The sequence below is a fragment of the Lissotriton vulgaris genome, chromosome 2_1 (genome assembly GCF_964263255.1).
Source record: "Lissotriton vulgaris chromosome 2_1, aLisVul1.2, whole genome shotgun sequence".
Lineage (NCBI taxonomy): Eukaryota > Metazoa > Chordata > Amphibia > Caudata > Salamandridae > Lissotriton > Lissotriton vulgaris.
Window position 1 is genome coordinate 320,016,419 of NC_141687.1, and position 14,367 is coordinate 320,030,785.

General features: G+C 42.6%; 1 protein-coding gene across 2 annotated transcripts in view; it reads right to left on the reverse strand.

The window, feature by feature from the left end:
- The window catches only part of P2RX5 (purinergic receptor P2X 5), a 516,750-nt gene that overhangs the window by 291,850 nt on the left and 210,533 nt on the right, over positions 1–14,367 (reverse strand). For both annotated transcript variants that reach the window (XM_086955030.1, XM_086955029.1), the window contains exon 4: positions 2,198–2,273. In XM_086955030.1, the coding sequence (XP_086811156.1) occupies positions 2,198–2,273 (76 nt within the window). The remainder of the gene's footprint in view (positions 1–2,197; positions 2,274–14,367) is intronic.

Genomic DNA, 14,367 nt, shown 5'->3' on the forward strand with positions numbered 1-14,367 from the left:
TTGTACCTTTGTAGTTATCAGAATTAAAATACACATCCATACCCTGTCAAATAACCATCCATTGCAATATACTTCCTTTGGTGGAAACATCAGAAAGTGGTTACGAGAAAGTGAAAGGGGTTCGGATAACACTTCTGACACATAAAAGGCTTTTTTGAGAGATTTTGAAAATGTAGTGCCTGGCGAAAGGAAAAAGAAGGGGGAAACTTCACTGATCTTTACAATACCTAATTGGACTTTATTTCTGGTGCTCCCTAGTACAGAAACAGTGGAATGTTCAGCTCTGCTGTGCTGGGATTTGCATGAATGTGTACCAACCTATAGTTACTTTCCTGGAAAAGGCCTGTCATTCAAACCTATAATTTTTGTATATCACAGCAGTTCTATTGATGTACCCTCTCATCCGTTTTTATTTTGTTTTAGCAGAAATTGATTTAACCATGTCACCTTCTGTGGCTATTATGTCATCTTCCGGCTATGATATATTCATATAATTAGGGTATTCATATAATTAGGGCTAACGGCCATTGACTCTCAATGATGAATTGAACTGAAGCAGGTCTCTTACCTTAACGTAGGTAGACACACGGACTCAACGAGGAGGAGGAAGGGGCCCCGGGACGACGTCCGACTCCTGCCTGCAGCCCTGCCCTGCCCACGCGGCCCGCCGCCCGATCTGGGTAAGTGACTGACTGACTGCCAGTGCCAAGTCACGTATGGCGTGTGCGCATGCTGAGTGCGTCACACTGGGCGGGGGCTGGCCATAAAATCATGTCCAGGGCCGTCATTGGTAGCGCTTTTGTGCGCTACCAGATTGACGGCCCTGGGACCCACTGTCACCCACTGTCACCTGCATGAGGAAGATTCAAGGCCGGCGACGCCGGCGTCACGTCACCACCAGGGCACGCACCACCACCAACCAAGCTAGGTGGTGGGGGGGGCGTGCAGGCGTCTTTGCTTGCGTGCACAGACAGTGTTGTTCCCTGTATTGTGCAGGAGGTGCTGACTTAAAAGTAGCAGCAGGCTCTGCTCAAAGATGGGACGCAGAGACCCTAGGTGAAGTAAGAGAGAGAGAGGGGGCCCAGGGGGCAGTGATGCCTAATGAATAATGGCTGAATGAATACAGAGCTCTAAGCTCTAAGAAGTCTCCTCTCGCACTTTCTTTGCAGCCAGCAGACACCCTTGAATTGAATGAATATCACAGAAATGCCGATTGTAGGCACACGCATCAGAGGCGGTAACAGATGTCCCCAATGTCAAGTCAGAGGGGAGGCAGGCAAGGACGGTCTGGAAGTAAGTGAGCGATGTGTTCAGTCAGGCACTTCTACCTCGGGGCCACGTGCAACAGAGTGTGGAGAACGAGGCCTGGTAACTGTCTACAAAATAAACACACTCAATATTATTGGACGGAAGAATGCATTCATGTAGAAATAAATCTGAACCTTTGATACCAGAGCTCAGCTGAAGCAGCCGGCCCTCTCTACCTTCAGCTCCAGCCATCGTTCATAATAAAGACTGGACTAGCCTGTCCTAGGGGCCTCGCATTCTATGCCCCTATCTTTAATACCAGAGATGGACACGCCTGTCCTATCACCTCGGATCACTGTTCTACCACTGCCTTCATAACCGGAACATTGACTTCTCCCAGGCCTCCTTCCCTGCCTTAGTTAGTTACTGCCTGCAGCTTGCGGGCCTGCGGCCCGGACCCTGCGCGAGTGCCGTGCTCACTGCGCAGCACTTTTCCCCATCATCATTTATTTATTCCCGCAACTGCGGGGCCAGCGGCGGGGCCCCCCTGAGTGCGAGGCCCTGGGCAGCTGCCCATACCGCCCATGGCTACTCAGAGAACCTTTTTGAGCCCCCTCTGGAGAAACGTGGCCCTTTTCAGTTTGATGCTGGTATCTGTGCTCCAGTCCTTTCATATTTAGCCAATGACAGCTGTTCATTGCAACCCTTTCTGGCCCATCCCTCACATTTCAACAGCCACCATGGAGCCCATACCGGAACCTTTTTCCCCTTCTCTGGCACACAAAAAAACTGCCTCCACCTCTGACCCACGCTACCTAAAGATAAGACACACTCTCTATATCATCCCATTGAAACCTGACAACTTTGTATACGAATAAACACTGACGATACGTTATTTACAGAAGAGCATTTGTGGTCATGCAGTTGGAAGTAAATTCTTGGGTCCTACCATTGCCAGCAATTACTGCTTCCCCCTCAGAGCAGTCACTGTTTTTCGTGCACACCGCGTCAATGATGCCAGTACTCTGCAAAACACAACAATGGCGGACATTACTTTCTCTTCTTAGAATTCAATCTTCTCAATTACTTCCCATATGGTGCAACCTATTCAATTTGCATAAGGACTGTGGACTTTTCTTTTATTTAGTGTTAAGATTCCTGTACACTGTCCATGCACTGAACTCGTACTTAGCTTAAAAAGTAAACCTATACAAATGCCAAACCACTTTTCGCTTCATCAACCTCACCTGCAAAGATCAGCAACAAGAGAAACATTTGACGAACTGTGAAATTCCACCTAACCATACCAATAATAAGAGCGATTTTAGGGAATCGAGAAGATGAAGTACAAATTCAGTCCGACAGGGCAGAATGAGTGAAAAATTAACATATGATAAAACAAACGAGAGGAACGTAGGAAGTGTAAGTCAGAAGTGTGACTCGGGGCGTTATGTGCGTTTCTATCTGAATTTGCCTTATCTGAATGCCCTGAATATATGACACGGATCTGGGCCCTCCTGGTCCTACTCTGGACACTCCTTACAAACACTTTGCGTACGATGTTTTCACAATGAAAGTCTCTTTTGCACATCAGGAAGAACTAGGACGTCTACTCGGTTCTGGCATTCTCCACCCCACGCCTCCACAACTTGTCATTTCCTGTCCCCACTCCCTAGTTCCCATCCCATCCCCGCCACCCCCCCCCCCTTCCTCTTCCCCTCCGCACCGCCACCTTTCACAGAGTCTTGACTTTGCAGGCAGAGCTGTACTTAAACCTCCTTTGCTCCCACTCAGTGGCGTGTTTATCATTAGTAAGTATGGGCGGAAAATCCGTTCCGCTCGCGGATTTTCGGTAAATTCGCAATCCGTGAGATTCGCGAATTTCCCGCGAAATCCGCAAATCCGCGAGCAGCGGATTTTATGGCTTGCTCGCACTGTTCGCGTGAGTTCGCGGCTTCCCAGTTCAACTTCGCGCCCCGCGAATAAGCGCTAAATTGCAGGAATACGATCTTAGCAAAACTGAAACTACTTACCAGGTTCAAAAGTTCAAGCTCATCATTAGTAGCCATTTCCTGTAGTGCTTCCTGAGGGGCCCCTCCAGAGTTCAGTTGCCTACTTGCAACTATTATGTGACCCTGCTCTGACCCTCAGAATAGTTACACATATGCCACAAAGGTCCTGAATTACAGCTAAGGGAGACAAGCAGGAGCCAGGCTGGAAGTTCAAATCCAACAGTGACACATTAATCAGCCCCTAATTCATTATTGTCAGTTGGGGCAGGGCAGGTGTTGTAACTAATTTTGCAACAATGAAAGCACTTAGCAAGTGCAAAAGATCACTAATCAGGAAGCACTAAGGAAGCAGGTGCCAGCTAAAAAAATATTCTGTGACACATTAATCAGCCCCAAATTAATTCAGGTCACTTGAGGCAGGGAAGGTGTGCTTTGCTTTGCCACAATAATGTACACTGGACAACCAGAGGGTGCTGTGATGAAACAGAGGGTGGCATGGGTGGGCCAGAGGGTGGCATGAGTAGTCAGAGAGTGGCAGTGGTGACAGAGGGTGGCAGTGATGAAGAAGAGTGTCCCAAACAGGCTGGACACGTAGAAACAACAAGTTCGCAAAACTTGCGACCCGGCAGGTAAGTTTGCGTTTGTGAAATTGTACAAAACCCTCGCGAACTGGCAGAAACCCGCGCGAACACAAAAAAAAAATCTGCAAATTCGCGAGAATTTGCGGATTTTTGCGGATTGCGAGTTCGCAAATCCGCAAAATTCGCGAATGCGAGATTCGCAAAATTCGCCCATGCTTAATCATTAGCACATGTGCCATGGCACTGGGGCCTTTGGGTCTGTGGGGCCCACTGCTGCACAGTTATAGCTGTTTGTCACTATCCAATAGAGGGATGGGCGTTCGGTACCCGTTAATACTATGGAAGAAGCCAATACTACCTGCCACTCCCCAGGACCGTCTTCCTTTATGACACTGTTTTCCTTACTGACCAGGCTTACTTACTATCTTGAATTCCTGACTTCTGATTGTCCTCGAGCTTTCACCTTGCCCTTGATGCTCCCTTAATTTACAACCCTGATCTTTTGATTTTACTGACATTATGTGTATACTAATCATGCGTAAAGGGCCTTTTAGCCACATCTCTTCAATCGGTCTCTTCTTCTGCAGATCACATTTTGCTTCAGCTTCCGACAGAGTAGGCCATGTGTCAGCCTAATTCAGAAGCTGGCTAACTTTACTTTGAGTGACTGCATTTATCCCTTTCACAAGGAACACAACCACACACACTGCCACTGTTTTTGTTTTTACTTTATTATTACTTTAGAGTTGCCTTAGGTTGTAGAGGCTGATGTGATAGCAGGACACTTGCTATCAGATGAGAGCAAAGGGCACACTCCAGCTTTATTTGTTCCTGTCTCATGCCAATGCTGTTGTACATTCCTTTTGAAGTAACCTAGTTACTTCCGCCATTGGAGGCTTCACTATGAGCTACAGCTTGTTGCCCTGTAACAAGGAGCACATCAACACATGAAGTAGTTCCCTTCAGCGCCAGGGAGTACTATGGCAATATGTGCCTTTTTGAGACAAAAACAATTTTTTTGCCTTTAGCCAATGTTTATGTTTAGATCGATGAGGGCCCGGCTGCTTCCTGAGCAATAACGTTTTGGAAAAGCCATGTCAAAACGGAACAAGATTTGCCAAAAGGCTGGCAGACCTACTGGCTTTGCCAATGATTTGTCTTTCGTGGTTCTAACTTTTTCTTTTAACCTTTCAATCTATTCTTCTTCCTGTTCCTTCAATCTCGGGGTCTCTTCTCCAAAAACCCACAACTTCCATCATTGACCTCTTATTCTCATCTCTCTTTTATCCTTACCTCCCAGACAAAGGGCCTCATGTATGAAGCTTATAAAGAAGAAAACAAGGGAGGTCCCCTTTATATCCAATTAGGGACAGGGGGAGCGGAAGTAAAACAGCAATGTCCCTAGCACCTAGTACCCCTGATAATACTGCGCATCAAGTATAATTAAGCATCAAGTATAATTACAGCTACAGTGACTGGTCGCCCTACTTATTTTAACCGAGCCCTCCTTCAAACAAAATTGCTGATAAACGGTGGCTCCTGTATATACGAATACAGCTTGAAAATTGGATTAGCAAAGGTGTGTACCTCGATGAGAAGACTGGTACCCTCAAAGCACGGTATAGACGGATTATTAAAGTGAAAAGTCCAATTATTTTTGCTCACATCTTGGATGTGACTCTTGAGAAAAACTGTCCTGAAGAAGGTGTTTTAAAGCAAAAAAACGAAACGCTGCGTCGACAACTGTGTTTTTCCATACCATTGTTTTGTGTCACAATATTGTTTACCTGGTGACAGGAAACTTTTAACTGTATTTTAATATGTGTTTTTATGAAATTCAATTGAATGTATGCAATAATGTACTGAAATGAATAAATCATGTTTTTTTTAGAAATTTTGTTTTGTTAACAGTTTTTTAGCACATTTTATTTGTTATTCAGGGGTATTTTGTTTTTTGACATACTGGTACTAGGTTTTTCCTTCTGAACTTTGACATACATAACACTACCCTACGGTCAGGTTTCTTTTGAATTGCACTCTGCGCTAGGGATATTGCTGTTTTACCTCATTTATGAAGCCCTATGAGTACTACTGAGTCTCTGGAGCGTCACTTTTTTGACGTTGCTTTGGCTCAACGTGCCACTGGCATTTTTATAAGGCCATGTACATGGCATTATAAATATGCGCCCCTTTCACACAGAAAACTGTGTGATCGGGCGTTCCATGGGTGTTGCTGGGGGCGTTCCCAGCAACATCCATGGCTTTTTGACACTCCCCCAGATTTACAAGAAATCTTAAGTCTGAGGCAGTGCCAAAAACGTACGTCTCCCCAGGAAGGGGTAAGAGAGGCACAACGAGGAAAAATATTTTTATTTCTCCTTGTTTTTCCTCTTTCAATGTGTGCTGCATTCTGCAGCACACTTAGGAAGAGGAAAAAGCCTCATGTGATTGTTTTTTTGCAGGAAGGTTTCCATTCCTGCACAAAAATAATCATCCCCGCAACGCAGGCACCCTTGCGCCAATGTACAAAGGTCCCTGTGTTGCAGCACGGCTGCCCATTGAGCGCTGGCGCAGGAGAAGAGGACAAGAAAGCGCTGTATCTAATATGGCGGATTACTGCCCTTTTCTTTAGCCGTAGGGCAACACAGCAGGCAGTCAGGGCAGGCGCTGGTTGTGGGGGCAGGTGAGGGGTCACGAGGAGGGTTGGGAGAGGTGGTGGTGTTGAATAATAAAAATTAAAAAAAATTAAAACCTACCTTTCTGCGGGCCCTGGTCCCATGTCTCCACTGTTCTATGGCTCACTTCTGTATGGAATTGTATGTTCTCCATGTGGGTTGCGATGCTTGCCTGGATGGAGAAGTGCAGAGTGTGCATGACGGGTTTGGGCGGCCCGATAGGGACGACCAAACCAGTCATGCGTACTCAGGAGTGGGAAAATCACTCCTGCCCTGCCTAAGCAGCTCTGCCCACTTATAACGCGGAAAGAAACATAAAACGGTAATAACCAAACGTTATTACCATTTTATGTTTTGGCTTTCTTGATCTGCGAGAAAGCAGTGGGGCATCGCTCGTCCGCCCTAGCGGAGGAGCCATCCCCAGCAGCAGCAAAGCCTGCTGCGCTACCCTACGGCAAAAAAACCATAAATGAGGCCCAAAGTCACCACCCACCCCTGACTCTCCAAAGTCCGGAGTTTTCCTTCTGGCGAGAGGGCTACACGAGTCCTTACCTTTTTGATCAGCTTTTTTTTTATCAGTTTGGTTTCCATTTCAGACCCTCTTTGTACTCCTATTCCAGACACGGAGGCAAAAACGCCTCTAAACGTTCTTCACTGCAAAACTTTTCTCGCAGTATTTCTGGATATTTTGTTTGTTAATTGAAAGGTGTCATGGCAAAGCATTGTAGAAGGTTGCTTGATTAGTACCTTGTCTTTCACTTGACATTCTACCTCACCTCCCTTGTTACAATAGATTTAAAGTTGTCCTTTGTAAATAGGAGCAGGGATTTTAATTACAGCTTGGCTTGAAAAATCAAAATGCCAGACTCTATTAACCCTACTTAATCTCCTATCCCTTTTGGCCGCTAGAGGGCAGTGGTGGCATACAAACGATTAGAAAGCCAAGTTTAGCTGCCAAGCATTCCGCGTCTGACCAATATTTGGGGAGCTGAACCTTTCATAACGAATCAACGATGTTAACGGGAAGGATGTCTGTGTGTTACAGTCTCTGTTGGACGTTACACACCCATTCTATCTGTCAGACAAAGTAATCATCTCAGGGGGGGGGGGGGGGCGTCGTCTGTAACGAGGGGGGCTCACAGGGAGTTAATGGCCACTGCCACATTCATTATTTTTATCTTCATTATTCCAAGTCCTAGATTTCCTCACCACCCTCGCACTCCCTCCTTTCCTCTCTGGTCGCCCGTCACCACCACCGTACTTGGCTTAATATCTTCCAGAGTGAGTGAGGTCAAGGGTGGGAGGGTTTTAGTTTTAAGAAAGGGAGGGGCATAAAGTGAGAAAGAGACGAGGAGTTTGTTCGGGCTTAACACAGCAAAGAAGGAGCTGGGCCCTCATTTAAGTAATGTCTATGGAGTATACTGCACCCTCCTTTGGGAGTCCCTCTCACTTGAGAGTCGTAGCCAGTGAGTCATGGGCCCTAACGAAGAAAGGAAGGGAGCACGAGCACTGGCCTCTGTCTGAACTGTGAAATACATCTGCGATCATCTGGGTTCACTGGGCCCCTCGCCGCCTCTGGGCTCTGGTGCCACTGCACTTGCTGCACCGATGGAAGCTACGCCCCTGAGACTCAACGCTCCTGTGGCTTGAGCCGCCTCACTGGCAGTGGATGTACTGGTGCCCGAGATCTGAGACAGGAAGGAAGTAGCACCCAGGAATGCCCCTATTTAATCATAACAATAATTATTGTATTTTTTATCAAAGGGCCTTTAGTCATATATTAGGAGTGAGGCAAGAACCACACATAAATGACCTACAATAAACAACGATAACATAAGGCTGGACAAGTGAGATGTATACTAATCCGTTAATAATGGACTAAGAAAGATTTACATTCATATGGAACCTTTCATTGCTGAACCCAGCCACATTTATGATGAATTAACAGTCTTTTTAGCAATATGTCTTGGGATTTATACTGCTTTGGTGCAAGGGGTTCTAACCCTAGCTCTATCGCGCATTAATTATGCAAATAAACTATACATTGATCTCGTGAATTCCTTGACAGCTGTTTCAGGGCTGCTTCTGTGGGAGTGGTTCAGCCTTGGGAAGCGAGGATCAAGTCACCCCTGAGTGCGGTCTCTGGTCTAGGTACGACTGATGCTGAAGGAAATCTAACAGATTTGCATCAAGATGCAGTTTTTGAAAATAAGTGTATGTAATAAGCTACATTTTCATTCAATCTATAACTCATTTTCTCAAAGTTAGCAACTTTGGACATATCTTTTATTCTTGGCTTGAAGATATGTACGATGTGGCTAACTTTGAAAAAATGATTTATCAACTGAATGTTTATTTAGCTAATTTCATCCATGTACGGGGTCCTTTTTATACATTTACGCTGATTTTGATTTGGTTTTATACTTTTGATATTCATGTGTTTACACTAGGGATTTTATTCTTGAATGTAATATATATATATATATATATATATATGTATATATATATATATATATATATATATATATATAGGTATATGTAGTTAGGATTTTTTTGAATAGGGATTTCTGAAAATTCTATGTTGAATAACTTTGGCGTTGATGGACGGAATTGGCTGAAATTTTCAGGAAAATGGCACATTTTGTTTCTGAGCGTCCCCTGAAAGTTTGGGGGGGGTTTCGTCAAGCGGGGGCCGAGAAAAAAGGGGGGTCCCAAAACGTGTTTTTAACATTGAGTTTTCCATAGGGCGGTTGGACTCACTTTTAGCTCGAACGGCTGAATGGATTTCCACAAAACTTGGCAAAATTGTAGGGACTGGTAGCCCGATGTGCCTTTGCTATGTCTCAAGATATATGCTCCAGTGGTTTTTACGAAAATTAACTTTGAAAAATATATATTGGGCTATATATATGTTAGAGCCCAAATGTAGCCCAATGTAGCCCAATGTAGCCCAATGTAGCCCAAAGATGGCCACCAGAGAAAAAAAAACCCAAATGTAGCCCAAAAAGCAGCCAGATGTAGCCCAACTATAGCCCAGTGACAGAATGTCCCAGAGTCTTCTAAAGAACAACTAGAGCGCTAACAGTCTTACTTATGACAAAAGTATGGCACACCTGAAGTCATCTTGATTGGAATAAAGTGTTAACACTTAAAACATTTAATTTGCAAAGGAACAAAATGAGGGGGTTCATTTTGCCATAGAAATTATGATTAGTGCTGAAGAAAGAAAAATTAGGGCACATTTTGAGTGACTTCTCAAATCCTCTTATATTTCATTAAAAAAATTCTGATATGCAGTCTCCCAAGATGGCCACCAGAGACAAAAGAGCCCAAATGTAGCCCAAATATCAGCCAGATGTAGCCCAACTATAGCCCAATGACAAAATGTCCCAGAGTGTTCTAAAGAACAACTAGAACGCTAACAGTCTTACTTATGACAAAAGTATGGCACACCTGAAGTCATCTTGATTGGAATAAAGTGGTAAGACTTAATACATTTAATTTGAAAAGGAACAAAATGAGGGGTTTCATTTTGCCATAGAAATGTTATATATATATATATATATATATATATATATATATATATATATATATATATATATATATATATATATATATATATATGTATATATAGATATATATATATATATATATATTTCGAACAAGTACCACATAGAATTTTCCCTTTGATGTCGTCGGAAAAAATGCGGAAAGCACGGACTCCAAATTGCATTAGTTCTTTTTATTGATTCTTCATCAAGGTTAGTTTCATCGGCAGCAAACAGCCACTCGACGCGTTTCGGGAGGATTCTCTTTGTCACGAGTCTAAGGATGTGTGCATACATTGGGTATTTAAATAAACATGTGACTCTCGAGTGATAGGCATAAAGAAAACATAAACATTTGAATTAGAAATGTAAACATGCAGGATTTCTCAGCGCGCATCGCGCATATTCAAATATCACTTGTGGTTTATGCAATGTTTTAGGCAAGTATTTTTGTGAATAGGGATTTCTGAAAATTCTATGTTGAATAACTTTGGCGTTGATGGACGGAATTGGCTGAAATTTTCAGGAAAATGGCACATTTTGTTTCTGAGTGTCCCCTGAAAGTTTGGGGGGGTTTTGTCAAGCGGGGGCCGAGAAAAAAGGGGGGTCCCAAAACGTGTTTTTAACATTGAGTTTTCCATAGGGCGGTTGGACTCACTTTTAGCTCGAACGGCTGAATGGATTTCTATGAAACTTGGCAAAATTGTAGAGACTGTTTGCCCGATGTGCCTTTGCTAGGTCTCAAGATATGTGCTCCAGTGGATTTTGAGAAATTAACGTTCAAAAAAATATATATATCTGTGACAGCGTCCCAGTTAGCGCCCCGGTTCGCGTACCAGACGCGTAACGGAACTTCGCGAGGAGAAGCGGATTGGCTCTCCGGTGACTGTCAACATTCTAAACAGTCCGGAGTGGCCGCCATCTTGTCTCTCGGTATGATCGAGAGACAAGAGGTGGAAATAAACGAAGGGGGAAATGAATGAAAGGGGGCAAGGTAGACCCCTCCTGACCCCCTAGGATTGATGTGGGGGCTATTAAAGGGCCCCGCGGGGCAAACAAATAAAATACATTTTTTTTCGATTTTTCGCGGTGGAAGCGCTACCCGGTACGCGAACCGGGTAGCTCACCGGTAGCGTAACGGGAGTCCGCCATCTTGTGTTTCGGACGAATTTAGTCACAAGATGGAGGATAAACAATGTTGGGAATGGGTATAAGGGGGCACGGGAGACATATCCTGACCCCCTAGGTTTTCTGAGGGTGGCTGAGGAGGCCCATATATGTAAAAAAAAAAACACCTTTTTTTTTCAAGTTTTCGCACGGTTAGCGCCCGGTCCGCGCACCGGGTAGCGTTCCGGAAAGCGTAACAAGGGGAAAACCAAGGGAAATAGTAAAATAATATTTTAGAGTGCTTTGAGGTAGGGTAGCTCTGAATAGAGCTGTTGTGTTGTGCGGGTGATGTAAGTACCAACATGTAGGTACCAATGAAGAGTCTAAAATTCAATGTACACCGTCTCCTCTGTAGATATTTTGTATGTTCTAATATGGGTTATTTAAATGTAAATGTGTGGAAAAGCACTTCATGCTTAAAAGCAATTGTATTTTTTAACTGATTGTTCTTTCCTCTTAGTCCTCCTCTTTGTTTTTTTTTCCCCACACTCTTCTTCAGCATGATAGTTGATAAATTCGTTCCCTCAAAAAATGTATATACATAAAAAAATTATATTAAATACATATAAAATATATTTTTCCTTTAAAAGAAGAATGCATTTTACAGCTTTTGATATTTGCTATTAAAAAACCATTGAAATTCACTGAAAAAACCATAGGTTATAGACCATATATAGTTAGGAATTAGCATTTACAAAACCTTGAAAATTCACTGAAAAAACCATAGGTTATAGACCATATATAGTTAGGAATTAGCATTTACAAAACCTTATTCTACTCACACAAAACCATTGAAATTCGCTTATATAGTTAGTTGCACTAACTATATATCGCGCACCCGCAATCCACTGCTGATCATGTCACATATTACATCATTCATGACATGGTCAGTGACATCACTGATGACATCTCAAATGACATCACTGATGACATTACTGATGACAACATCCAGTGACTGTATGTTTCTGTAAAGTTAAAATATGTCTTACATAGTGAAGAATGAGTGGATGTATAAGTGTCTGGATGAAGGATTTAGTAGGTGCATGACTGACTGTATGAGTGAGTGATTAAATGTGTCTCACTGAGTGCATGGGTTAGTGACTAAACTGTCTTAATTTGTGCATCATTATGTCTGTTGTTCTGTAAACTGCTGCATGTGTTGATAAGTAGCTATATGAGTAACTATATGGGTTATTGATTGGTTGCCCAAGTATTTGTATGGGAGACTGAGTGTGTGTGTGGGTGGCTGGGAGGTGTATGACTCTGTGCATAGATGTGTGAGCTGTTGATTCACTAGATGTATGGGTTCAAAAGTGCATGTGGAAACAGCTGTTTGGGCGGTTGACTGTGTGCATGAGTGTATTGGTGAGTGAATGGATATCTCAGTGCTACATGTCAAAGTAAGTACATATGTAAAACACAGTACATGTGAGAGTTGACATATATAAATAACTGTGCATAAGAGCCAGTGAATGTGTGAGTGGCTGTATGGATCATTGTGAACTTGTATCAGGGATTGTATAAGAGAGTAAATATGTGTTAGTATATGTTTGAATAAGTAAGGTGTGTATAACTGTATAGTTGAGGAAATGGAGGTGTGATTGATTCTTTGCATGACTGACTAGGTGTGTGAGTAACTCCATGGATGAGTGACAGTCTGTGAGTGTCTGTTTACACTGAGTGTATCTAAGGTTATATTAGAGTCTGAAGAGGTTCCTCGTATAATCACATGAAAGATGTCATCAGTGATGTGATCAGTAATGTCAAATGAGATGTCATCAGTGATGTCATCAGTGATGTCATTTGAGATGTCATCAGTGATATCATCAGTGATGTCATTTGAGATGTCATCAGTGATGTCATCAGTGATGTCATTTGAGATGTCATCAGTGATGTCATCAGTGATGTCACTGACCATGTCATGAATGATGTAATATGTGACATGATCAGCAGTGGATTGCGGGTGCGCGATATATAGTTAGTGCAACTAACTATATATGCGAATTTCAATGGTTTTGTGTGAGTAAAATAAGGTTTTGTAAATGCTAATTCCTAACTTTATATGGTCTATAACCTATGGTTTTTTCAGTGAATATATATATATATATATATATATATATATATATATATATATATATATATATATATATATATATATATATATATATATATATATATATATATATATATAAATATATATATTTTTTTCTTGGTTTCTTTTTTTGGGTGTATGACTATGTATTTTTTTATCTTTAGTTGTATTCAATGTTTGAAACATTGATTATTGTATTGAACTGTATGCTTTGTTCTTTGGTGTCCATTGTTCTCTTTGTTTCTTCTCGTCTACATCCTCCACTTCATTCTCTTCTGGTTTTCCTGTTCCTATTCATTATTTTATTCATGTTACCATTTTTTCTATTTTTTGACTGATATGTGACAGTTATTCAATGTTTTGGTACTTTTGGAAAAAATTCAATAAAGAAGAAACAAAACAAATAATAAGTATGTAAAGTGTGAGGTTGACTGTTCTCTGCACGCACAAGGAAACACTTTGTGGAGAGGGCAACAAAAGGCCATCGTTTATTCTAGGTGCAACGGTTGCTGAAGGAAATGTAACTAGTCATTTGCAGCAAGATGCAGGGTGTGAAAATAAGTGTATGCAAAGTGTGAGGTTGACTGTTCTCTGCACCAGGAACCACCTTGTGGTGAGGGCAACAAAAGGTCATAGATGGTTCCAGGTGCATCTGTTACTGAAGAGACCCCGCTCGATAAGCCGCTGCAGTAAATTGAAGCTGCACAACCTTGCAATAAAGTTCAGCCTAAGAATCTCCGGCCTTCCTCTGTCACACAGAATGTTTGATTTGTGGATTCATGATACATTGTGTCTGTTCGGGCCCTACACCAGGCTTGAGATGATTCTATGTAGCGCATAAAAGACAAGGGAATGTAATATAAGATCTATTACCAACAATGTTACCATCTTCGCTATGGCTATTGCATCTATGATTCACAGGGTAGACTCTGCTCAGGTAGTGATTTATCTGTGGAGGTAGTTCAAAGAATTGGCTTGTAGCACATGCTGGCACAGTGACTTGTTACTTCATTCCCGCAGGCTTAACTAGTGCAGCCCAAATAG